Source organism: Egretta garzetta, unplaced genomic scaffold (assembly GCF_000687185.1).
Source record: "Egretta garzetta isolate BGI_Z169 unplaced genomic scaffold, ASM68718v1 scaffold154, whole genome shotgun sequence".
NCBI classification, from domain to species: Eukaryota; Metazoa; Chordata; class Aves; order Pelecaniformes; family Ardeidae; genus Egretta; species Egretta garzetta.
Genome location: NW_009259600.1, coordinates 2310550 through 2336335, shown reverse-complemented (window position 1 = coordinate 2336335; position 25786 = coordinate 2310550). Strand labels below are relative to the sequence as shown.

Sequence of the window (25786 nt, the reverse complement as noted above, 5' to 3'; positions counted from 1 at the left end):
CAGCCGCCCTCGCCCGCCGCCCTCGCCGTTCGCCGCCCGCGGCCCGTAACGCTCAGTGCGTTTCACAAAGCAATTGTTGCTTTTTTGGGACACGTAAAATCATCTCGAGCGCGGTTTCAGTTTGAGATAACGCGTGTGTGTGTGTGTGTGTGAGAGAGAGAGCGCGCTAGGGAGATGTGTCAGAGCTTGTTACTCAAGCTAAATGAGGTAATTTTTAGCTGGGTAACGTGCTAATCTTTAAACCTTTGTGTTTTTAAATCCTGCGTGTGTCTGGTCTCTTCATACAAAAGTGTATTTTGCTTGTTTCTTCTCGTCTTCTTCAGTCTGAAGCCTTATGTAGGTCAGGCTTGGCTTAAGCAGATTTCCTGAACCTGCGTCAGCTTAAGCTGAAGGAATTTTAATAAACCCTCCCTTGTAGGCGTGGGCCTAAATGAGACTAGCCTAGTTAAGCCTGATCTTTTTCTGTTTGTGAAAAAGAGCTGAGCAGAGCTAGGGACTGCATGGTGGCTTCAGAAACGGCTTCCTTAATTCAAAGATAACAATGGTTGGGAAGGCCAGATCTTCTAATTTTACCTTATCTGAAAAGCTCGATTTGCTAAAACTCGTGAAGCCGTACGTTAAAATTCTCGAGGAACATACCAATAAGCATTCTGTAATAGTGGAAAAAAACAAATGCTGGGATATCATAGCTGATAACTACAATGCCATCGGAGTAGATCGCCCTCCTCGTACCGCACAGGGCCTGCGCACGCTGTACAAGAGGCTCAAAGAATATGCCAAACAGGAGCTATTGCAGCAAAAGGAGACTCACTCAGATTGTAAAAGCAGCATTTCCGAGCCAACCAAGAAAGTTGTGGAGATGATTCCACAGATTTCCAGTGTGTGTTTAAGAGACAGGAGCGGTGTTCAAAGGTGAGACGATTCTTTTTATTTTGTTACTGAATGAAAATGGTGGCGCCTCCTATCTGCTCTGTAACGCTCTGCTTGTGTTCAGGCTCCTAGAGGAAATGTGTATCAGAGAAAAATCCCCAAATGGGGAACGATGACAAAATAATACTGCTTTTGTTTTATAGGAAGCTGTATGGTGACTTAGCACTGCATTCATTTTTTTCAGCTCTCTTTCAAAGCCTGTTTCAGAGTCTTTGTCGTACTCTGGAAAGTGAGGGTTAAGAGGGAATCAAAGAGGAATAGTAGCTCCAACCTCTACCCCTCCCCTACCTTTTAATAGGCAGATTATTCAAACACTGGCAAAGTGATGGCTATTCTCCTCCATTTAAGGTAATACTGCAGTCATTTTGCAACATATGGCACTATTACCAGCTTATAGAAGATTTTTAATAAAGTTAGTTCACAGAGCTAAGAAACCTTACTCATACACCTTTTTTCTCGCTTTTACTCTGATGTTTGCATGTTATGTTTTAACTGATCCAAATCCTTTGAAAAAAATACTTGACTCCCCAAACGACAGTGCCTTTGTGAGTGCAAATGTTTGTTTTTTTTAAATTATACTTTTCTTGCATTGGTGGTGGGTCCCTAAAACTGGAGCAAAGCTAATTGCAGCCTAAACCCCAAGCAGTTTATATATCGTATATTAGGTAGTTTAAATATAGAGAGAAACTGAGAGGTACAGCACTAGAAGTTTTCTTTTTTTGTAGGTTTTTTTTTTTTTTTTTTTTTTTTTTTTTACTGCTCAGTAAAGTGAGACACACTGTCTAGATTTGAGCCAGACATAATACAGGCAGGCAGCATGCAGGCTTTCTCCCACAGCTGGCTAATGCCCCTCATATCTGCCTTGCAACACTCTGCTGGTTCTGTATTGGTCCTTGAGGGATCAAAAAATGCCTGGGTCAGGTTTTGGTTCCTCCAGATACAAAAACTAAGATAGGGAGGAGGGAAAAAAAGGTCAAATAACTCCCCAGCAACCTTGACAAAGCTCTGATTTTTCTTATTTTCCCAAGGAGATTAATGGGAAGCAAACTTTACGTATTTTAATCACATATACTGATAGTCAGTGCAGCAGCGTTAACACTCTTAAGAAAAGCTGGCATGCGCACACACGCTGAATTGGATTCATGGTGCCACTGGTTGAACTGAATGGTAACAATTGTCTAAATCCCAACATGCCAGATGCTCTAAAAATATGCTGTTGTGGGTCCTTTGCGTAAAGAAGTCTGAAGCAACTGGGCTGCACTGCTACTCCTGGTGAATGCCCCTGGAGGAACAGTTCCAAAGAATTCTCTGGAACAAAACGAGGCTTTTAATTGCGCTAATAAAGGTTGCAGTGTCTTGACTACCAACTTTTGTAAGGAGAAAAAAAAAAAATAGTGTGAGAACTTTGGTTTGTAGATCGGCTTATAAAAAGCAGTGACGCTTTTCGTGAATGATTAAGAGCTAATGATCTCCATAGTTTGTCTCCTGTAATTTAAACATTTTTTGCAGTCCCTTATGGCTCTGGGAACATTGACTTGATTACTGCTTACCCAAAATGGTTTTTCCTAGGAACAGCAAATACACTGTGTGCTGAAGGAAAAGAATTACAACTTAAATGATTTTTTTTTCCCTGCCCAAATACATCATTATTTTATAGTTCTAATTTTAACTCTGAGTTGCATTTTACTCTAATTTTAAAAACCCAGTATTGGGCTTGTAACTCACCAGGATATGACTTAGGTTTTCTGGGATGGAAATACAACTTATAATGAATCCAAATTCTTAATCACACCTTTAAGCAGTTTCTAGCTCGCTGTGAATCGTGGGTGCCTGCAGGGTTATAAACACCATCCCCCAATTGTGGTAACTGTTGTTTGTCTTTCTTTCAGTCAAGTTGTCAGAAACAACATTAGTAACCACCATACAGGCGGCTCTTTTGTTTCTCAATTCCTTCGTTCTCTCTTTGCTGTCTAATTGTTTTCCTCTTAAGAGACTGACTCTAAGGAAAAAAAAAAAAAGCGCCTCATCGGAGTTACCTGGAGATTTGGTAATTTTCTAGTTCTGTGTGGATTACACTTTTAAGAGATGGATTTTTCACTGTTTGGAGGCTCTAGTCTATGTTAGACTAAATCTTACCTATCTTTCTTCTCTTTAACCTCTCTCACTTTCTCTTTCTGCTCTCTCTGTTGTTTCCTTTTGTCAGAATGACCTGCTTCTCCTGCTGGTTGTTTCCACTTTTCTCAGGCTAGAAGCTGGCCAGGAGCCAGCAAATAAGGAGGAGGGAAGCTGTATTAGAAGCTGTGGTTGTGAAGAGGGGGAAGCCCAGAATTACAGCCAGCACTGGGGAAAACAAGTGAAAATTTGTTATACTACTTCCGATGCTCAATGAGGAATAAAAGGAATGTGAAAAAGCGGTATATGGGAAAAGGTTATGCTTTGTGGCATGAGGAGGAGGGAGTAAGGTGATATAATTGATACTCTATAGGCAGCTCAGGTAACAGTTGATAGAATTAAGATTATCCTGGCATTTTTTTCTGGGAATAAATGAAAGGTCTATTTTCAATACCTGCTTCAGATGCATGGACTCTTTTTTTTCTTGGTGGGTTTTTTTTTTTTTGTTTTTTTTGTTTTTTTTTCTTTTTTCTTTTTTTTTTAACATCTCTAGTTAAAATAGTTTGGGTGGAATTTTTGGAAAATATATTCCTCTGACCCTGTTGAACATTTTTGTAATTGAGTATTGAGAAGCGTTCATGCTTTTATTCTAGAAATTGCACTCTCATGTTAATGAACGGCAGACTAGATCAGGGTCCTTTGGCAACTGCAGTTAAAGACTGCTTAACTCTTAAACAAGGAGTTTTGAAGACCATGGGAGATGCAGAAGAGATGATCATGCCACCTTTTGATTAAGGAGTGCATTTACATGAGAAGTGTGATGTACAAACTAAATTTCTCCTTTGTCTCTGAGAATTTGAACCCACATCTACTGCTAACCAGGACAGTGTTTTACTAAGCAGAAAGTGTTTCTCAGTTTGTGGATTGTAGGGCTCACAAGGAGTTTAAAACGTGTAAACAAGCACCTCCCACCCCCAATTTAATAGACAGCAACTAGGGTCCTTCAGGGTTGGGGAGCATCCACGAATATTACATCAGTCATGGATCCACTCGCTGCCTGTAGCTTCTGGCAGCAGCTCAGTAGCAACCTCTTCAAGGTTGGGGAATGTCTCATACCTGCAGCCACCAGTTACAGCTGTCTTTGGTAGTGGTACCAGGTTAATATATTCCTGTTCCCATATTACACTATATTGCCTTTCCAGTCACGCTGAAAGTATTCTTTGTAGATCTGTACTGTAAAATAGATCAAGAAGCTGATCTGGCTTAAAAAACATTACCTGAATAAAGGAGTTATGTGCAGAAGTGTGTGCTTTCAAAGACAATTGATGGTAGAGAAGTAGGCAGGAACAGCTTGAGCCATTATTATCATCAAAGCCAGTGTAATGTCAAATCATGATTTGAGGTGCTGCTGACTCAGGGGTTTACACAAAGAGAGATGAGTCAAGTGGGCGTTGTACTTTCGAAAAGAAGTGCACAGAACTATAGTCTGTTCTTGATGGAAATGTTTCTGTGTCTTCTCTTGAAGCTTCAGAAAAATAGAGATCACCAATTCAAAGAGAAGGAGCAGGATTAGCTTGATTCCCTCATCTACTGGCAGGGTCATCATTTGGGCTCTGGTTTCTTCTCTCAAGGCTCTTTGTGTAATTTTATTCAGTGATTGTGTAATTTTATTCAGTGATTGTTTTACACAAAAAAACCCAAACCAAAACAAATACTTGGGTGCATGAATCAGAAACAGGGAGCACATTAGAACAGGAGGAGATGAATAAGTTGGAGAGATGGAAATGTTTCTGCCATAGTCCGCTCAATCTAAATTTATGCCCTTTTAAAATCACATATATAAACTATTTCTTGTCAGTTGCATCACTTGCTGCTGCTTTGTTTTTATTCTCATTTGTCACTAATAGCCCTTCTTGCTTCTCCAGTGTCAGAAGAAGGGCCTACCAGGATAGTTCTCTGTTGGCTATACTGCCTTTATAGCGATGGAATCTGAATAAGACAGGGCTGTATACGTGTGTTAGAAAGGAGAGTACAGGTGGTGGTCATGTGATGGAGTTCCAGGAATAGGTAACAGGGTAGTATTTCAAATGAAGCTTTGGTTACTAACAGCTACGCCTTTTAAAAATAGTTTTTAATGGATTATTTAAATATGATTTTATGTGTTCTAGTGCTAGTATCGATAAAGAAACAATTGCTGGTACCAGTTCACCACAGGCAATGTTGGATCACCATCCCGCGACAGTCATGATGGAGTTGCAATCAGAAGAGGATGTCAAACCTCCTCCTTCTTTGATTATAGACTCACAGCAAAATGAGAACTTAGACCAAGAGGAAGAACACCAGCTGGTGCATATTATGGAAAGGTCTCCTTCAACATCAGTATCTTCAGTTGATATGAGAGTGATGATGTCTCCCTCTCCTGTACCAAGAAGAGATGAGTTTTTTAGGCTTGAGGTTGGAGAACGCTTTAGACCAATGTGTGGGTATGACCCACAGATGTTACAAATGCTGAAAGAAGAGCATCAAATAATATTAGAAAATCAAAGAAAAATTGGTCTTTATGTCCAAGAAAAAAGGGATGGTTTGAAAAGAAAGCAGCAACTGGAAGAAGAACTGTTGCGAACAAAAATCAAAGTAGAGAAGCTGAAGGCAATACGACTACGCCGTGATCTGCCAGAATACAGCAATATCTGAATATTTTATTACTTCTGTCATTTTCTTTGAAGTACTTAATAATAAATGCTTTTGCCCTAGCAAAATTGTTCCTTATGTTAATACAGATGGATCAAAATCTGGGCTTGAGAGATGAAAGCGTATTTTCCATATTGTTGGTTATGTACCTTAGGAAAATACCTTGCATGGGTTTGAATGCACCAACTCTTCTGGTCTGAAGTATAATCAAATCCTGTATATTTAAGTGTTTAGGTTGGTAAGAATCCAAACTTTTAAAATATTTCCACTTATCTCTAATAGAGTTGTGATGAGCTAATGGAAATTTAGCTCAGCTCTTTTTAAAAATTTTGATCTTATGCATTATTTTTTCAAATAATTACCTATCCTTTAATATCTTATTGAAGTTACAGGTTAATAAATACATATAAAAAGGAGGAATAAGAGGCTATGTTTAAATGTCTTATTCTTTTCAAGCTGGTAAATCTTATGAAAGTGTTGAGATTTTGCTGATATATCAGCTTGGAAAACAAAATTACTGGATTGTTATATTTTTTTAATGTTCAGTAGACAATTGAATAAATGTACATATTTTAAAACATTAATAGTTTACGTTGTTTCCAGTGGAGGAGTGTTTCCATAGGACATTATCAAAATAGAGACAAAGAATGCAACGCTTGGTTTTTAAAACTGCATGCATGTGTAATTTGTGTGTACAGTTACCATGTTCGTATATTCAGTTATAGTAATTACACTGGTGATCAACCACAAAAATGTCTAATTTCTTCATTTGCATGCATAATTACTACAGTGCATGTGCAACCAAGACAGTTGCAGGTGCCTTTGATCAGTATGACTGTGACTATAAGCTACCGAAATGAATTAGTTTCTGTATGTAAGTAACATGTGACTTGAAATCAACAGAAGCTTCTTTGTTATTCTGGGTACCTTTTATAAATGCTGCTGTACCGGTCTTTGGATTAGTTTCAAATAAAATGCCCCAAATGAAAAGGAAATTGGTTCTTCTGTCTGTCCTAGTAGCAGTCATTTCCTCTGCAGTTACGATCAATGTTCATAACTGGAAAAAAAATACCTGGAAAGCATAAGTCCCAGATGAATATTGAGAGCAGCCCTGAGGAGAAGGACTTGGGGGGTGTTGGTGGATGAGAAGCTCATCATGAGCCAGCAATGTGCACTTGTAGCCCAGAAGGCCAACTGTACCCTGGGCTGCATCAAAAGCAGCATGGCCAGCAGGTCGAGGGAGGGGATTCTGCCCCTCTACTCTGCTCTGGTGGGACCCCATCTGGAGCACTGAGTCCAGCTCTGGGGTCCCCAGCATAAGAAGGATATGGATCTGTTGGAGCGAGTCCAGAGGAGGGCCACAAAGATGATCCAAGGGCTGGAGCACCTCTCCTATGAAGACGGGCGAGAGAGTTGGGTGGGGAGAGTTGGAGAAGAGAAGGCTCTGGGGAGACCTTATTGCTGCCTTTCAGTACCTGAAGGGGGCCTACAGGAAAGCTGGAGAGGGCCTGTAGTGATAGGACAAGGGGTAATGGCTTTAAACTGAAAGTGGGTAGATTTAGAACAGGTATTAAGAAGGAATTCTTAACTGTGAGGTTGTTGAGGCACTGGAACAGGTTGCCCAGAGAAGTTCTGGATGGCCCATCCCTGGAAGTGTTCAAGGCCAGGCTGGATGGGGCTTTGAGCAACCTGGTCTAGTGGAAGGTGTCCCTGCCCAAGGCAGGGGGGTTGGAACTAGATGGAGCACTGAGTCCAGCTCTGGGGTCCCCAGCATAAGAAGGATATGGATCTGTTGGAGCGAGTCCAGAGGAGGGCCACAAAGATGATCCAAGGGCTGGAGCACCTCTCCTATGAAGACGGGCGAGAGAGTTGGGTGGGGAGAGTTGGAGAAGAGAAGGCTCTGGGGAGACCTTATTGCTGCCTTTCAGTACCTGAAGGGGGCCTACAGGAAAGCTGGAGAGGGCCTGTAGTGATAGGACAAGGGGTAATGGCTTTAAACTGAAAGTGGGTAGATTTAGAACAGGTATTAAGAAGGAATTCTTAACTGTGAGGTTGTTGAGGCACTGGAACAGGTTGCCCAGAGAAGTTCTGGATGGCCCATCCCTGGAAGTGTTCAAGGCCAGGCTGGATGGGGCTTTGAGCAACCTGGTCTAGTGGAAGGTGTCCCTGCCCAAGGCAGGGGGGTTGGAACTAGATGATCTTTAAGGTCCTTTCCAGCCCAAACCGTTCTATGATTCATTTCTTCATAATTCTTAGTCTTCTGCCTGTTACGAATGGATCCACAACTGCCTTAGACCTCTGGCTCCTTATTCCCTGTAACAATACTTTCTGCTTCCTCTAACCTTTAGTGCAAGAAAAGGAAATGGAACACAGCGTAAAGGAAAAAGAGAACAAGGAGCTGTAATTCCTCCCGTGCCTCCCATCTCAGAGGGCCCCAACAACAGAAAGAACAAAAGCAATAGGAAGGAGAATATTTCTTCCTGCGGCTGCTTCTAATTGTCACTCCCATCACCACTGTTTTCCCAAATTTGCTTCTTTCTCCATTCCCACAGAACCTCAGCATGCACGCATAGGGCACTGGTCTGCATCAGCAGACTCTGAGTGAGGTAAGCCTTACGTCTCCTTGTCGGTCTTCCAAGTGAGTCAGGTTACCTTTGTAGACATGGGGATAAATGCTTATTAAAAACTGAAGGCTGGAAGCATGTAAGTTTAATTGAGGGGCTAGTGGAGCTTAAAGAATTGTAGTTAAATTTTTATTGTAGTGATACAAGAGAAATAATCTTGACTGTCGGTGCCCAGGATAGATTTAACAGGTTACAAGAGGTAAGAGTAGAGGCAGCAAGTTTTCTGTCTACAAACTGAGGAAAAATGCAGACAGTGAAAACAGATGTCATCATTATGGAGTTCCCCAATACTTTTCCAGTTCTTTTCTAGAGAAGAGAGCACTGTAACCATTTGTTCCGTTGGGGATTTTTGTGTGTGCTGAAAATGACGATGCCTGAGCAAGTGACCTCTGTTTCTGTATAGTCACTGGCTTTATGCTGTATTTTTCAGTTCAAGGACATTGATCTGGTTTTGTACAGCTGGAAACACTTCAGTGAGATGCTCACTTTCCTGAGCTTGCAAGAGTCAAAATATTTGCTTTAATAAATAAATAATTTGTTCTACTTTGCCATCTGAAATGTGGCTTGTCTGTGATTCTGTGATTCTGTGAAATGGGAAACAGCACTAAATTCTCTGCGCTCATCTTAATTTGGAAATGCCTGATCTTATCATTTCAGTTGAAAATCAGAATTCTGGTTTCCGGTGGTGAGGAATAAATTTCTATTTGTTGTTTCTGTCCTTACACATTATGCAAATGAACAAGTTTTTAATAGTTCAGAAAAAAATTCCCATATGGCTCATCGTCTTGCACTGGTTTTGAGTTACAGCTACTCTTAAGTTGACCACCAAAATGCTCTAGAGACTTTAGACTCTAGAGCAGAGGAATTTCCAGCCTTTGAAAGCTTGCAGTCCTTTCTGAACTGAAAGACAAAGTAGATGCAAAAATAGGACTCTGGGCAGAGCAAAGCCTCCCTTGTATTCATGATTTTGGAAGGGGAAGGGTGCAAATGAGTAAAGAAATGATAAAATACACCGGCCTGGTCAGAACTGTCTCCCTGTAATCAGTGTTCTCGCATGTTTGGTTGCTCTGTCTTTGCCTCATTTCCTACTGGAAGGCCTTTCATTCGTAGCCGCAGGCAGCACCTCTGATTCAGAGAGATCTCATGCTTCTTGTTTCCATTGTTCTCAGTTGTGTTTCTTTTTGGTTTTGGGGGGAACTTGGGAGGGTGGGGGAAGAAATCTCTTGAGTTCCTGTGCAGCTCACTTGTTTCTATACCAGTGACGTGACATTTACCTCCTTTCACTACAGAAATGTTTCTTCCCTCAGTGACATTACATTGCTCCGGCAGTGCGATATGGTGCTGACTATATATTATACCTCTCCATGCTGGTGGATCTGCATTTCTTTCTCACCCCACATCTGCTTTACAGTATCAGGTTATCTGTCTGAGTCAGACTTCTCACTTGCTCAGTGCCTGTTCCTGTTTTTTTTCCCATGTATTCCTAATGTGGGTACATGCACCACAGCTGTGGCTAGTCCTTCTGGACCTTGAAGTGCTATGAATTTTTCCTGTTCCAGCAAATGATATTTCATTAGCATGTGTGAAAGGGGTGGTAGGAAGCCTTTCCCTCCTTCACCCCTGTTCTTATTCTCTTATTCCCTTCACTGCATCTGGCAGTGCCATTCCCTGTCTGCATGCTCTAATGTACGTAGTACAAGCAGAGTAATTTTAGGCAAGGACAAATTTCTACCATATGTTCATGTCCTTCTACTAAGATAACTGAAATAAATAGGCTTCAGAAGTAATTTAATTGCCAACATCTAATGGACTTATGTTTAGGATTAGAGTAAAAAACTGTAACTGTGCTAACTTCGTGATAATTGTGATAGCATCTTGTGTTACTTCATCTGTCTGAGTAATTGCCTAATGATCAGTCTATAATTTTGTCATCTGCTCCCTAATTATCTTGCCTTTTTTAACCCTCCCCATTTTCCCCCCGTAAGCTTTTGACTACTGTGGAATCATCTCTGTTGATGTGCTTGCCTTAGATCAGAATTCTTATCAGGTAAAAATGGTAGGAGAGAAATGTACTCCAAGACCAGGAGAGATCACTTGTGGTTAATCTTGCTTGTCATGCTCCTGTTTTCTAACATCTACCTCACTAGCTTCAATTCCTTTATTTCTTTTATATTTCTACACATTTTCTGGCTTGTTTTTTTTTCCCCCCATACAATGAAAATGCATAGACTACAGCTTGCATATGATTTTCTTTGGGCAGACTTTGTGTCCACTGGATTTGCAATAGGCAAAGCCATTAAGTTGCTTATGGTTATGAGAGAGCTGTTTCTAAGTGGGGAATTGTGGTACCCAGGCTGGCTGTCTAAGCTGGTTTTTTAGAATTTCTTTTATCTTATTCTCAAGTGCTTTAGGATGGTTCCATATGAATTTTAACTTTGGTAAAATCATAGAAAGGTTACTCATGAAGCTGATAAAGTGTTGTTTTCCTAGCATGTTGATTACTTTTCTATTTTACACATGAAAAGAAAGAGAAACCTTTAAAAATAATGCCTTTTAGCATTTTTCAAGGTTTTCATATACATGAAATGTAGCTTCTCAGTGCGTATATCTAACAAGTCATGCTTTCATTCTGTTTTTAAATATCCAGGTCTTAAATAATTTGAAAAGTCTCACTGTCTAAGTTTTAGATTTTTAAAAAAAAAAAGTGTGCTGTTTATAGTAGTTAAAATAATAGTCTGTTAGCTGGGTGTGTAACACATGACTAAATTTGAGTCATTTTGTGACCTATGTTTCTGTGTTTTATCTCTGCTAAAAATGAAAGCATTCACCTTGATGTCAGCCAAGTTGCCTGTGTAGTGATGGCTGCTCTCAAATGGCATCCAATTAGTCTGGGCAAAGTTTCCTCCATAATAAAGATAGAAGTTCCTGAGGTTTTATTGAAGACCAGCTAACAAAATTGGTCTCTGTGAATTCTTTCCTGTAAAACCTACAGTTGTTCAGTGCTAAAGTAGCTGAAAACCTCGCTTGTGATTCGTGTGTAAGAGGGGGTGGATAAGGGTCAGAGAACGCGAGGAAGGCTCAGCCATCTGCAGGCACTGGCATTCCCCACTCTCCCTGCCTTCCTTCCGTGCGATGGGATTTCACGCCGTTTTGTCCTAGTGATTACACAGAACAATTTGTTGATGTATCCAAACATCTCTGAGTGAACATAACACCTTGTTTGACTCTTACTCACACAAGGAGAATATCATGTGATTTTCATTGAATACTTCATCAGCAGTTACTCCACATGATTTATGACTTCTATTTGCTGTTTAGCAAAACTGCAGACTTGTAAAATCCTACTTTTTGTACTTCATGTATGCAAATAGAATTAAAAAAAATAGTCACCATTTCCTGGCCGTTTCCTGTTGGCTCTTGATTTTAATCTATAGTTAGCATAATCACAATAATTAGCATAATTTAACATAAATATCCGTTAAAAAATACTTCCTCTGGATTATGGTGCCCCTCCATACCCAGTTGATGTCAGGACCCAGTTTGGTTAAGGCTCAGTCATTTTATTTAGAGTGTTCTGTGTGTCGCCGTTTGCTTACTTGGTATGTCTTTGTGTGATCCTTGTCTATATTGTTAATGTGTTCTCAAAAATGTTTTTAAAGCTCAGAACTTTCTGCATGCTTGAAATAAGTAAATCAATTTATAAATTACGGGTTTCTTTTTTTTTGCTTTAACGGTGAAACAATAGGACAAAATATTTACCCAGTTTGGGGATGGGGAGGAGGGATTTTGGACTGCCTGTGGCTAATTACTACCATGTTATTTGTTTCCTCTATTGTATCAGATAAATCTGCTGCAGTACTCTTGAGTCATATCTATTATTAGTGAAGATGTCATGTGACATGTAATTTATCATAACTCTGCAGCAGTTTGTAGGTAAATTTTATGTAGCCCACTTGCAAATACTGTTAAGAATACCGTTCTGTGAAATCTGGAAATGTTTGTGTAGCATGTGCCAGAAATACAGAAGTAAAATTGGGTACGTATAACATTACTGCTACCGTTGATACATTCTCTGTCATAATACGGCATTCACATAGGGGTGCATGTGTCAGCCAAAAAACTTTAATTTTGACTTGTAAACTCTGCAAGTTTCACCCTGATGCTGTTTGCATTGTTTTGCATTGTAAGGAAGCTTTGGCAGTAGGTTGTGCATCATGATGGACTTCCAGGTGGCATTGGCAGCATCAACTATCAGTTTGGCCAAACCGTTTTATGCTGGGTTACCTCCTCTCAGGCTATAATGTGTGTGTGTTCTAGGGATGTATTTGTGCTTATGTCTTTTTGAAGTAGCTCAGCTTTTTTCTTGTGAACCAGGTTAAGGGGAGAATATGCTGGTTTGGTTGTATTGAATTTTTATGATCTTCCCTTTGTAGTCTTCTAGTTTCTCTGTGCTTTTGAAAAAGTACTTGAAATTTAGCACCAAGCTGGTCTTTGGCCATTGCTATAAAACCTCTCTCACGTTTGTCTAACTGATAAGTTCTTGGCAAACACAGAATTTGGTTATTTTCAGTACAAGTTTGTTATACTTCAGATATAGTCCCTAACTGAATTCTTAGGGGAGCCTGTCCAACCTGGGCACGTTGCACTGTTGAGAGGAGAGCAGTGATTTCTCAGCTGTGAACATTTTGACTGAAGGCAAGAAAATGTGTCCCCCATTTTGCCGCTAGCAGGCCAGGCAGCCTCAGTAAGGAAGCCACTTTGTTCAGATCCAGAGGGTTACAGGTGGCAGCAAGGATCTCCAGCACAACTGCCCTTCTTTCAGGGCGGTAAAGATTTCAAAGCTCTTAGACTATACATCTGGTAGGTAATGGCCCGACTCTCCCGTGGAAAGTTCAAGACCAGCAATAGCCTGGAGAATAAGGCTTGTATCTCTGTGGTTCAGAATACTGCACAGTGTGTGTACAGGTGAGGGCTGAATTAAGCTTGCTTAGGGAATTTAGCCATTGTTGTTATAATTATTTCCGCTAGATAAAATTTGTTCCTTTCTGACGAGGTTTTGTTATAGGTATGTGCTAATTTGCTGTAGTTGAGTTTTGATTCCTAAGTCAACTTCCAAGATGGTACTAAAGATATTTTTCAACAGTCCAGATGTTAAATATATTTTGAGAGTTTCAGATACTTTAGCTCTGTGGGCATCTGTAAAGATTATGTTCAGATGAAATATAGCAGAAATAAATTTGTTCTTTTTTTAAATCTCATCCCTCTCCATGAGTATGCACATGTACATATGTACATACACACACACACACATACATACCCAATAAGATATGCGTATGGTAAGTTGATAAGAGCTGCGCGTGCTTCAGAGGCTTTCAAGTGACATCAAGGGTCAAAGCAGTCCCTTGGGAAGAACAAGTGGACCCAGCCTGCTGATGGAAAGCTGCCACATCTCCATGTCTTCTAGCGTTTCCTTATATAAGTGGTCAGCTCAGGACCAAAAATAGGCAGGGTTGACACAAAGTAGACTCTGTTAAAGGCATCCGGGATTTACGGCTCCCTGCATGGAATCGTCTTATTAATTTGCATTGGAATTTCTATGCAATTGAAGTTGTATTCAGTTTTCTTGCATCCAGATCCAGCAAATGCAGCACAAGTAAGCATTGCTTACCTCTACAAGGATGAATTTCTCCTCTTCTCTCCTCCCTCATCTTCCCTGTTCCTGTTTTGCTTTCCTAGTAAGAATTACAACTAGAGCTTTTGTGCTTGGGCCATAAATACCACTTTTCTGCTTGGACTACTGAATGGATTACATTTATGTACATCAAAGTTATGTAACTTGATTTGGAAAGATTGCTCTTTCCTTTTCCAAATATTTCATCAGCCACTCTGCAAGTAATCATTGCTGCATAACACATGAAAATTCTCAACAATATGACTCATCCTTTGTGTGCCTTTTTCCAGGGTAATGTCATAAATTTTAAACAGTTCTGTTTAAATAATTTAGGATAGGAATATATTGTGTTTCATAATTATGACAGTGAGCGTAAGTTTTATTGATTGTTTTTATTTTAAGGACTCTTTATTATAATCCAGGGAAATCAAAGATGGCCATTAACAAACACAAACAGTACATTAAAAATGTTTTTCCTTCCAATATGTGCTAAAACAGATGTTAATATGAAGAATATGTAATCTTAATAAATCCCTTTCTGCCTGCTTGCTTTTTGTTACAGATCTAAAAGTCTTTGCATTTTAGGAACAGAGATTCTCTACAGCACAGCAATATAGTTTTATTTTTAATAAAAACCAGTAGAAGAAATAGCCGATGCTTAAGAGAATGCCAAAATATATATTTTCAAAGTACTATATATGGATTTAACTGTGTGCCTTCCATGAACATTTAAACACAAAAGGATGCATAGTTACATCTCTGCAAGCTGCTTCAAAAATTGGCTGCTTTTTGGGATGGCTACAATTAGCTTGTGATTGTGTAATAGTCTAATAACTATTTCTTAGTAATTTGGATTTTTTTGTAATCTAAATATTTGGATTTTTTCCACTTATATCCCATTAGGGTTAGAATTTATTGCAATAACATTCAATATTTATGGAACCCAAGTATAGATGTTGCTTTCTGACATTACTTTTGTATTTATTTTTTTGGAGTAGAAGAGCCTTTACTTGACAATCAAAACAGCTTTTGGTGTGGATGGGAACATTAAGAAGCGTAGCAAACAGTCAACTTGGATGGTGTTTGCTTCCAGTGTTTTACCGAGCTGATCTGGCTCACTGCACCAAATGACGCCTGCAGCCTTTCAGAATTCCCAACGATGCTGCTTTTTCCTTTGATAATAGGACTTGCACACCTATTTCTGTGGACTTGACAGAAGCTTTCAGCTTAGTTCATTAAATTTTTACAGTGGAAGCTGGAGTCAGTTGGAGTTACAGACAGTTGAGAGGTTTAGGAAGAACAGTTTTCTACTATGGAGCTATTATTTTGAAAGTATATGCTCCCCACCCTCCGTTCTCTGCAGCTGATACCCTTAAGAGGTAAATGTTTCATTAAATGGTGATGAGAGGATTGTTCCTACCTGTTCAAATTAAGTACATCTACTGTCTCTATTTTTGTGTATAGAAGGTTCCTATTTAAAATGAGAATTGAGGTTACAAACTCAAATACCCCAAAAACTTGGAAATACGCACAACCTGAACCCAGCCTTCTCATGCTGTTGGGTATAGTCATTAATTACACGGTTATGGATTATATTTCTGTAGGCTTCCTTGCCAATTTCAGTTCACAGAATGGACTGTGTCCACTTAGTGAGCCACTATTCATTATTTGGTATTTTCTTTCCATCTCTTTTTTCAGTTACAGACTTATGCCTTGTTTTCAGCACACTATTCAAACTATTTTGAATTAATTAGCTAAAGTTTTTTTTTCCTCTGGTGCCCATCATGATAGTATCCGAGTGCTTCACAGATGTAATTACGTTTCACAACATCCTTGTGAGATAAGAGGTTGGTATAATCTCCACTTTCTAGGAGATAATGCAGGAGTTGAGGCACAGAGAGAATAAAAACAAAAAGCCCCATTATTACCCAAGGTGCAGGCTGAATCAGCTAGGACTGCATTATCTCAGTGCTTTAGTATACCCTACAGTTAATCTTTCCAAACCACAACTTCCATTTGCACCCGTGAGTGTTTGCTATTACTACAAATGAGACTGAACCACAAGTCAGGTGCTCAGACAAATGTTACTGCTGAAAAGTTGGGATGAAATGACTTAGGCCACAGAGGAACTCTAGAAGACATGCAAGTAAAATCCAGTTTTCTAAGGCACTATTCAGCTTATCTAACCACAAGAGCGGACTTTCTGTCCTTGCAGTCTCGGCCTCCTTCATCACCCACCTTTTGCAGTTCGCAGCAAAGCAGCTGAGGGGTGGCGCAGGCAGCAGCAGCCTCTTTTTTCCTGCTGCTGCCCAGCAGTTCAGTTTCTCTGCACTGAATGAGCAAGAGGTCCCGTGGCAATGCAGTGCAGCAGGTTTTCTGTAAAGACTTTATCATTAATGCATACACACGATGGGGCAGATCGGGTCACCGCAACGGTCTTATTTTTGACATCTCCAAACTTTGCTCAACTTCACAACCTTAAAACTCTTCACTTAGTGGAAGCTGGGGTTTGGGGGATGGGATTGGGGGTGTGATGCAGTTTTGTACCATAGAGTTGTAGATGTTAATCTTTTGGCTTTTGGAGCAAATTAACATTTCTAAACAGATTATTTTGTATAATTTGATGTTTTCATCTATGTACAGGCAAGGTTGACACTCTTATCTTTACCCTTTGGGCTAATAAAGTGAGTGACTGCATTAGGGGGTCACTGAATTCAGCATAGACCGTTAATATAGCAGCATGCAGTGTTTTGCCCAGTGAATTTTGCATGTGTTCGCTGACAGCAAAGAAACTGAAACACTGAAAACTTTTCAGGTTGAAGCGCAGGAAGTACCACAGGGACTTGGGGGAAATCAATACGATGATCCAGGCCTTAGCTCCTGCTTTGTCTTCACTGACCTGTCCACTAGAAATTATTTGCCCGATTCTGGGTCCTCCACCAGTCCTAAACTCAGAACTGAGTTGGGTTTTTCTCGCAGGGTACAATCAGTCAAATGGATCCAGTTCAAAAGCTGATTGCCTCCATCTCTTACGTTGCACCTAAATCTCCCCTTGCCCTCCTCCCCCAGCCACATGGAGAGTGGCTGCCAAATCTCGTTCTGTAAAATTATATGGAACAGCATAACAATGACAGTAGTTTTATGCTGACTACCTTTAAGACTACCTTGGTAGTACCCCCCCTTCCCCCCCCCCCCCAGCCACATGGAGAGTGGCTGCCAAATCTCGTTCTGTAAAATTATATGGAACAGCATAACAATGACAGTAGTTTTATGCTGACTACCTTTAAGACTACCTTGGTAGTCTTAACATTTGAATTAGGGAAAAAATGAAACTGGAAGGATGGGGGAAGAGGAGTGGGCCCTGTTTACCAGAGGTTGGGTTGCTCTGAGGGCCCCTCTGGGCTCACCTCCTTGACATCTTTTAGGTTGCAATTCCATGTTGTCGTTAGCTGGCTTCTTCCACTGTCACTTTTCACTTTATTTTCCCTGTCACTGTCTAATCAGCTCCTGTTCTCATTTCTTCCTCCCAAGTCTTCCCTTGGCGGCTTACAGCCATATGTTTTTTAGTGAATCTTGAATTTTGAGGGACTGAGATGAGGGGCAGTAAGTTTTTCTTGCCTCCGTTCCTGCTCAGAAAATCCCAGCTCTCTCTGCTGCTTGACTCTTACACTGGACTCCAGTCCCAGTCTGCCTCAGTTATTTTCCCCATTCCTTCTCCTAAAATAATCTGTTGCCTTCCTACTCTTTTTACTCCCTGCTTGGTTTCTAGCCTCTCCCTGGCATGCTCTGATTCCAGCTCTGACTTATGGTCTTTTACCCAGTTGTCAGTTTTCTACCAGTTTAACAGCAGCCTTCCTTTCCAGCGTTAGTCTTTCTTTTCAGGCTCCTTCTCCCAAATTGCTCTTCCGTGTAGCTGGTCCTTGTCCCCTCTGCCATCTTTCCCTGGTTGGTGTCAGGAGGGGAGATGATGTCTCCAAAGGAGAGGGACCAGGAGAAGTTCCCTGCTGACGTGCTTGGAAGAGACCCAGCTTTGGTCTGAACAGCAAGAGCTGTGACTACAGAGAAGGCTATTCTCGGCCTCAGTTAGAGCATGTCCAGTGTGTAATCCTCAGGAAATTAGGCTGCAGAGAATATGCAAACTTCATTTATTTCCAAGAGCTTTGAGCTTCCAGGAATGGAAAATTTTTACCCCAGCCAAAAGAAAAAAGAAGCGCTATCTTCTCCCCAGATTTTTAGATTCTTCTCCAGAGTATTGAGTGGTTAGAGATTCTACAAGGAATAATAGTTTATTGTGACTAAAACCGTGTGGGTTTAATGTAAAACTAAAACTAAATCTGTGGCTTTTGTTCTCATAAACAGTCATTTTTCCTTCACTGAAAGCTTTTATGGACATTGTGCGTGTGTGCGAATAGGTATGCTTAAACTGAGACAGCTAGCATGGAAGATGTCATATGGACTGATGAAGGCCTGGCAAAGTTACTAGATATGTAAAATAAGATCTACTAATGGAGATCCCCATAGTAATGCACATTCAGCAATCTAGAGGCTAGTTTGGTTGGAGTTTCAGATGAAAGATATGCATATAAAGTGACTTTGACACATGTTTAAAAATATTTTAAAATGTTGATCATTTGCATTTTTGTTTAAAAATAATTTTGGTTGTAAAACAGTGATTTTTTTTCAAAGAAAGTATTCCTGCTTGGAATATCAGTCTTCAGGTGAGTTTGCTAACTATGCTGGTATGTGCGAGATGAATTTCGTATACATTTTTGTTTGAAAGAGGGGGACAAAGCATGGGGTTGTAATTAAGCGACTCTGAGATGTAATCCCAGCTGTCATTGATTCCTATGGTTTTAAGGCAAGTCAGCTCGACTCTTGCTGGTTGCGCTCCTCGTAAAAGTCTATATAGAAGTGCTGTGAGAAGAGCTATTACATATTTTTCCATCTTTGAGGCACACTAATATACATTTACATGTTAACTTAATACTAAGTTTATCATTAGACTGAAACTGCTTTGCAAATGAAGGATGATGCTATCTCTGTCTCCTATTGCTTTAAATATTCCTGGGATATATTAGGAGTGTTTAACATTCTTTCATATAGAACCAGACATTTAACTACTATGTAAACATCTGTTCTGTAAATGTTATGAATTAATTTGATTAAGGAACTTTTTGATTACTTCCTCTGCTCAGAAGACGGAGATGCTGCTGCTCTGCGGAGCAGGTTGATGGCACATGTGCAGAGTGGCTGTGGAGGCTGCAGCAGAGCGCTGCCATCCAATTTCAGCTGTGATTCATTCAGAGCCCAAATCTCCTTTTACCTCAGCCCAGATTTTTTGCTCTGCCTCCCTCTCTTTTTAAGTTATTCCTTAGTGCTATAAAGTGCAATTTGAATCAAAGTCGTCTTCTTTAAATTGTAATTTTTGCATTGCAACAGTGCTTTTTAATTAGAAGATTCAGAGTGGTTGAGGGAAAATTCCCCATTGTTCCCTACATGCTTTACAACGTGGAAGTTCAGGTATGGAAGTGTTGGGTAACTTGACAGGTCCCATGGTTTCAAAATCACCCCAACCTAGCAGTAGCTGGCACCATAGGTTAGTTAGGTTGCGGTGGTTTTGAAAAAGGGGCAGCCTCCAGTCTCCTTGATCCAAACCGCACGTATCCCTTCCCCGTACTGACTGTGGTCGCTGATGGGATTCATGGAGCTGGCTTGCCCGCAGCTGGTGGATGAGAAGCAGAGGGAGAGAGGGAAGGAGAGATGAGCCGTGGGCTTTGGCAGCAGTCTGCAGTCGGATGGGGTTCAGCCATCCATTAAAGCCCACCTCAGGCAGAGGTGGCTGGTGCCCTGCTCACCAGCGCGTGCCGCAGGCCTTAGGGTAAGGCATACCCACAGGGCTGCAAGCTGCAGTGTATAGTCTACTGAAAATGCACGTTTGAGTTGTCTTCTGTAGTCTTTTGTCATGCAGCTGCTTTCTTGGTGCACTGGGAGTAACCTAATGCACTTAATCGATGCATTTTCTCTAAATGCTGCTCATGAGAAACTGGTTAAACTAGTTTGCCATTGGAACGCTCCCCTGTCCCCTCTCCTGGATCCTGTCCCGCTTTCTGTAAATCATCACCTTCCTGAGGCTGCTGAAACTTTTCCTCATATCAACAAGGCTATCGTTTGTATCTTGAAACTTAAGCCTTTGCTTTCTCAACCAGAGAGAGAAAGCTTTTTTATTTGTGGAAGCTTTTCAAAGCCTTATTAGCCATGTCTTTAAAGTTCCCAAGCCCTTCATCCTGGGAGGAAAAACATGCCACTTTGCTACAGTTTCTTCACGGTTAAGAAAACCGCACTCCCAGGCTGGGCGGTTTGCTGTTTGGGAGAGAAATGAGTGAGCACGATTTCCTGATCTTTCTCATACTGTGGTGCACACATAGTTCCTGTTACTTATTATTTTTGGTCCAAACTGATTAACAGCAGAGCTCACAATTTACAATTGTGGTTTGTCTTCCAGGGCCTCAGCAAACCCAGCTCTATTTAAGATACAGTCTACGGTCAATGAGCAGCAGGAGCTTACTGTTAAAACGTTTGCTCTCTGTAGCCCTCTGTCAAACACTGAACTTAGTCCCTGTGCGTAACATACCAGTCTCATTTCAATTCCTGAAAAGTTCCTGACATTGTATTTATCGAATTTGGACATTCTGCTATTGCAGTGGAATAAACCTTTGAAGTTAAATAGGTGTGATGCTGAATACAAACAAAAACGGTAAGATAGAAAGAAGGTTGAATGCAAGTGCCTAATAAGCACTGTTGGTGAACAGGTTTAGGTTTGCTATTCAAGGGAATTCTACGGGAGATAATTTTGAGAAGATGTAATTATTTTTACATAAAAATGTTTAATTTTTAAAAAAAGAAAAATGCCTTAACAATTTTATCTGAAGCCGTACTGTCGTTACAAGTAAAAGGAGAATACTTTATGTAGCATAGAAACAAATCGTATTGGATATTTTTATAAACAGAAATTATGATAATTCAGAAGACAAACCGAGGGAAGAAATCTGAGCATTGCAGAGGCTGTTATTTTTCAGTTTTCCCATAGGAACATGGTAGTATTGTATGGAATATTGGTGCCCACTTTGCTTCTCACTGGCAGCAGGCTGCTTTGGAAATCCTTTTCGGCAAAAGTCACTACTACAAAATGCTCCAGCTCTGTTTCTAAATTAATGGTTTTCTTACTATTTTATATGAAGTAGTGATAAGAAGGGTTTGAAGAATTGATATTGACCTGATAGTTATTCCACTGGTGATTCAGATAACACCATGCAGGACTCCCTGAGTAGAAGAGCAATGACCATAAAACAGATCTCAGGGGTCACCAAACTCATGTGGGAGGTCAGTGGAGGAGACAAGGAGGTGGTCATTTGTTTATGGATGGCCATCCTTCAAGAGAGAAGAATAAAGTTCTGCAATGAAATCTCCAGTTCTTGCAGTAACAGTTACTTAAAATCTTAATACGAGGAAAGGAGTTGCTGATTAAACTAAGAGAATCAGTTTGAAAAGCAAAGAGAAAACAATTTTGTGTTTATCTATCTTGTTGAATCGGTTTACAAGTAGAAACTCAATACAGAATAAAATTACTCTTCTGTATTTTTAGCAATGTACAGGTTTTCTCCCCCCCGCTTTACTCCTCAAAATTTTATCACTTGTGATTACTGGAGATCCAATAGAGCCCTTGTACTTTTTTTGTAAAACTGCAAGGATTTATTCTTGCTCTCTGGCTCATTTCCCAGGTTTCATTTACAAAGAATCCCCTACATTTCAAAAAGAGCTGCTCTGTTCCATTTTCTCATCCTTCTGCGGTTTGCCGGTGTTCAGTAGCTGCTCTGTTACCCCTTGGAGATGGGGGCATCCGCCACATGAAACACTACAGATGTTGGCTAATGCCCTGAAGAAACATCCACCTAGGGAAAATCCTGTCTGTGTTAGGCACTGTGTTAGCACAGAGTTCTATACAGACCATAAAATTTTTAGAGAGCTTTGGGAAGAAAATTCTATTCAATAAATACAGCATTTTTCATTTAGATAATACTTTTTTAGTAAATGCCAGTCTGAAAAATTGCACTCGTTTTAGGCATGTAACTTGTGTTTCATGGTTTTAAGGTTATGTAGACAATGTAGAAGTGATAAAGTTGCCTCTTCATTGGACCATTACTGTGGGCAAAAATTTACTCTTGCCGCATCTCCTTTAAATACCAGCACACTTGCAAACCTGGGAGAGGTTAGTCTGTGGCATAAGCACTTTCTTGTTAACAGGTTTGTGTAGTGTTGAATCCCAGATGAAATCAAAGGAGCAAACTGATTTAAGCCTTTAACCAGCATGCAAGGGTATTTTAATGAAAATTAGTCCGATTGTCCCCTTGAAGCTGCACGTGTGCTGAAAAGGAATGCTACAGATATTCCTTTAGGTAGCGCTGGGGACTTACCTACCATTACTTATGCCAGATTGCTAACTCTTGAAAGCATGTGTTTATTCTTAATCGATATTATAATCCACTGCTCTCTGTTGTATTATGATTTCTTAACCTTCTTAACCTAAATATTTCCTATTAATATTTAAATCTGTGACACTTATAATTAAGTAACTGCTGACAAATCTAAATCAATCTAAGCCTAGTAAAAACATTTGTGTTGCTGCAAACTCAAGAGATGGTCTGTTTCAAGATCTGCACAATTACTTATTTTTAAAGGGTATAAGGAAAGGAGTTGAAATAATCTTCATTGTTACAATTATGGTTATTCTGCCACCTAGAACTAATGACTTCAGCTCCAGATCTGGTTACTGGCCTCTTTTGCTCCCTTTCCTGAGTTCTGTGTTCCTGTCCTTGCTTCCAGAACATTGCCCAGCACCGTCTCACCAAGACCCTATTTTCATTTTCTCCTATGGTTATTTGCCTTTTGGGTTTTTTTCCAGCTTTTCCTTTTATTCTTTTTCCACTCTCATCATCTTGTATGTATGTCAGATCAGGAGCTCACTTAATGTACCAAGTAATGTGCCTTTCCTGGAAGTGCGTACCTTCTGAAACAATTTAATGGTTCCTATTTCAGGATGGATCCTTGTGTGCTGTTCTGTCTCAGTACACATTTACCATAAGTGGCTCAGGAAGAGGAAACACACCGCTTTGTTTATTCAAGCTGAAATGCATAGATTGTCCTTGATTTGTTTGAAATGCAAATGACTGTACGCTTTGTCAAGAGAACCTGATATATTCTTTGTTATTTTATTTCCCTTCTAGATGGACTGTGTTTGCCAACATTGGGGACAGCAAAGGAAGAACCAGCTCAGGAAGAACCTGGCTGCCTTGCGAAATATTTCAGTGTTGTGTGGTGTAAGGCATCAAAGAAAAAGCACAAGAAGTGGGAAGGCGATGCTGTTCTTATTACAAAAGGAAAGTCAATAATATTGAAAGATATGGAAGGCAAAGACATTGGAAGAGGTACTGTAGATTTGCATGCTTGTGCAAGTGAACAACTGGCTTAGAATTACTGTGCTTTGAGTAACAGAGAGACAGCCCTTTAGATAATTTAGAGTTCCCCATACCAGTGTCGACCACAAGATGAAAAAACTGTAGGGCTTTTTTGAGGGGAGCGGGGGGAGACAGCAAGAAAGCTTTTTATTTCTTACATATAAGACAGATGCATGGGGGAGGCTGGGGCAGGCTGAATAACATTATTCGCAGAAACACCAAATGCTAGTCCAAGGAGAGGATCTGGAAATGAACGGCTGTACTAGTTCAGCAGAGATGCCAAATGAGGGATGAGTAGTTGGTTTTGGTTGCTCACATAATGCATTGGAGAAGGAGTTAAAATTAGGGGAGAATATACAGGTAAGTTCCTTGTAGATATTCCAGTTGGTAGTATGGCAACCGTGAACGTCAGAGGTTGGATCTGTGCTTTTCAGCCAGTCAAACAAGCTAAAAATACTGTCTTTGTCAGAAAGACAAGCAAACAGCAACATTTTCCAGCCAAGCCAAAGTCAACTGTGTAGCAATTTTTAGTCTTGTAGTTTTAGCAGCAGCTGCTGCTGTAAGACACAGTTTGGGTTGATATCAGAGTTAAAAATAAGACTTGCAAACTATAGGCTGCAGTCAACTTGAAGCAATAATTTTTTACTGAAAGCAAAGCAAGAATTAACTTTGCTAACTGAGCCAAAGATATTTTGTAAGGGAGTAGGACTGGACAATGTTGCTACAAAACATAAATTGATTAATTTTAGGGCTGAGATGGCTTCTCTGCTCTTTTGTTACAGTCATGACATTGTGAACCTTGTTAGGACCAGGCAGTTTTGATTTGCAAATTAGTCTGTGACTTAGAAGTTAATTTTGAATTTATTTATAGCAAAGCAATATATGTACAGACTTGCTTGCTTTTGAAAAAGGCAGAGAGAAAGAGAGTAATGCCTGGAATGCATCAGCCACCACCCTGTTGTTCTTGTGTTTTTTTCAAGTCCTGTCTTCTCGAATTAGCAGAAAACACAATAGAAAAATGAACATTCTGATTTTCACTGGTAAAAGTATTTTTGCTGGTTTTGATGGTGTCAGGGAGCACAATGATACCAATGTCATTGGTGCTAACTTGCCCGTTCAGAGTTGCTTTCAATGCTCGTTGATTCTAAGAAAATCATAAACTGACCAATTTAAGCAGTGTAAGTTTTAAACTTCTGCAATTATTCTACAAGCCCATTGAGTGAAAAGGAAAAGTCTGGTAGTGGTGCTTACCTCCAAAATTGCATTTAATACTAGGAAGTTTACAGTGAATGTGAATGAGCATCCAGGATTATTATTTTTAAATGGGAAGAAAAGGGCAAAGGAAGACTTTTTTTTTTTAACTTAGGCATACCAGGGCTGGATCTAAGAAGGGGCATGGGAGCCTAAAACCAGCACAGTCTGTAGCTTGTTTTTGAGGCAGCAGAACGTCTTGCTTTTCTCCTCTGGAAATGTCCTGATTCCTTCATAATGTATTACAAAGAATTTAGGAAGTGCTATCTTGTAATTTGCTGTATGTTATAGAAACAGTTATTATTTCTGGAAGCTGCATAGACATTTGAGCTTTGTAGGTTTGGGTTTTTGCCTTTCTTAACTTTCCATCTACCCTTAAAGCCAATCCTGTCTTAGAATTAGACTCTTCAGTCTATATAATCCAAAAGATCCTGCACAGGGATACACCTGTATTCAGTATGGTCAGCTGGAAGCTATGTAGAGGCAGTAACAGAAAACGAAAATGCAGAGCAAAGGAGAGGAAGGCATGCGCATTCTCTGGTGTTCTGGCATCTTCAGCTCTTTCCTGAAAGCAAGTGCTCAAGAACCAAATAAGGATCACTGTGTGCTTTTTGCATGCATTTAGAGGAGGTGAAAAAAAATATCTCCCTTTCCGTTTTGGCCAGACTATTTTTCAGCACTTGCTTAGACAGTGGAATACCTCAGTAAATTTATTCTTTTAAAGAAATTCAAATCCAGATCTTCACCTGCCAACCCTTTGGGAAAGGCACATTCCTAGAATTGGGAGACCTAAGCTTTGCAAACAGCTCCCGGCAGTCTTTCTACGTACTGTTTGTTGGATAAAATATGTGTAAAACCTTGGGGAGTTTTTAATCTTTCACAGGTGAGTGCTTTAACTGCTGGTCTACACAGTCAGGCTTTTTATTTTTTTGGCCCAACTAAGGATCCGGCCTGTTCATTCAAAGTGGCACAAATTCAGCAACTGAGGTAAAGAA

General features: G+C 40.2%; 2 protein-coding genes across 2 annotated transcripts in view; both read left to right on the top strand.

The window, feature by feature from the left end:
- RAD54B (RAD54 homolog B) overlaps positions 1-25786 on the top strand; it is a 64648-nt gene that overhangs the window by 17677 nt on the left and 21185 nt on the right. The window contains exon 3 of the mRNA XM_009638342.2: positions 23310-23510. Coding sequence (XP_009636637.1) covers positions 23310-23510 — 201 coding nt within the window. The remainder of the gene's footprint in view (positions 1-23309; positions 23511-25786) is intronic.
- On the top strand, positions 18-6750 carry LOC104125855 (fibrinogen silencer binding protein). Its single transcript, XM_009638341.2, has 2 exons — positions 18-912; positions 5211-6750. The coding sequence occupies exons 1-2, from the start codon at positions 542-544 to the stop codon at positions 5734-5736; spliced, it is 897 nt and encodes a 298-aa protein (XP_009636636.1). The 5' UTR covers positions 18-541; the 3' UTR covers positions 5737-6750.

Coding starts and splice junctions, on each gene's coding strand:
- LOC104125855 (XM_009638341.2), top strand. CDS start 542: ATGGTTGGGAAGGCCAGATCTTCTAATTTTACCTTATCTGAAAAGCTC. Junction 913..5,210: donor GACAGGAGCGGTGTTCAAAG/GTGAGACGATTC, acceptor TATGTGTTCTAG/TGCTAGTATCGATAAAGAAA.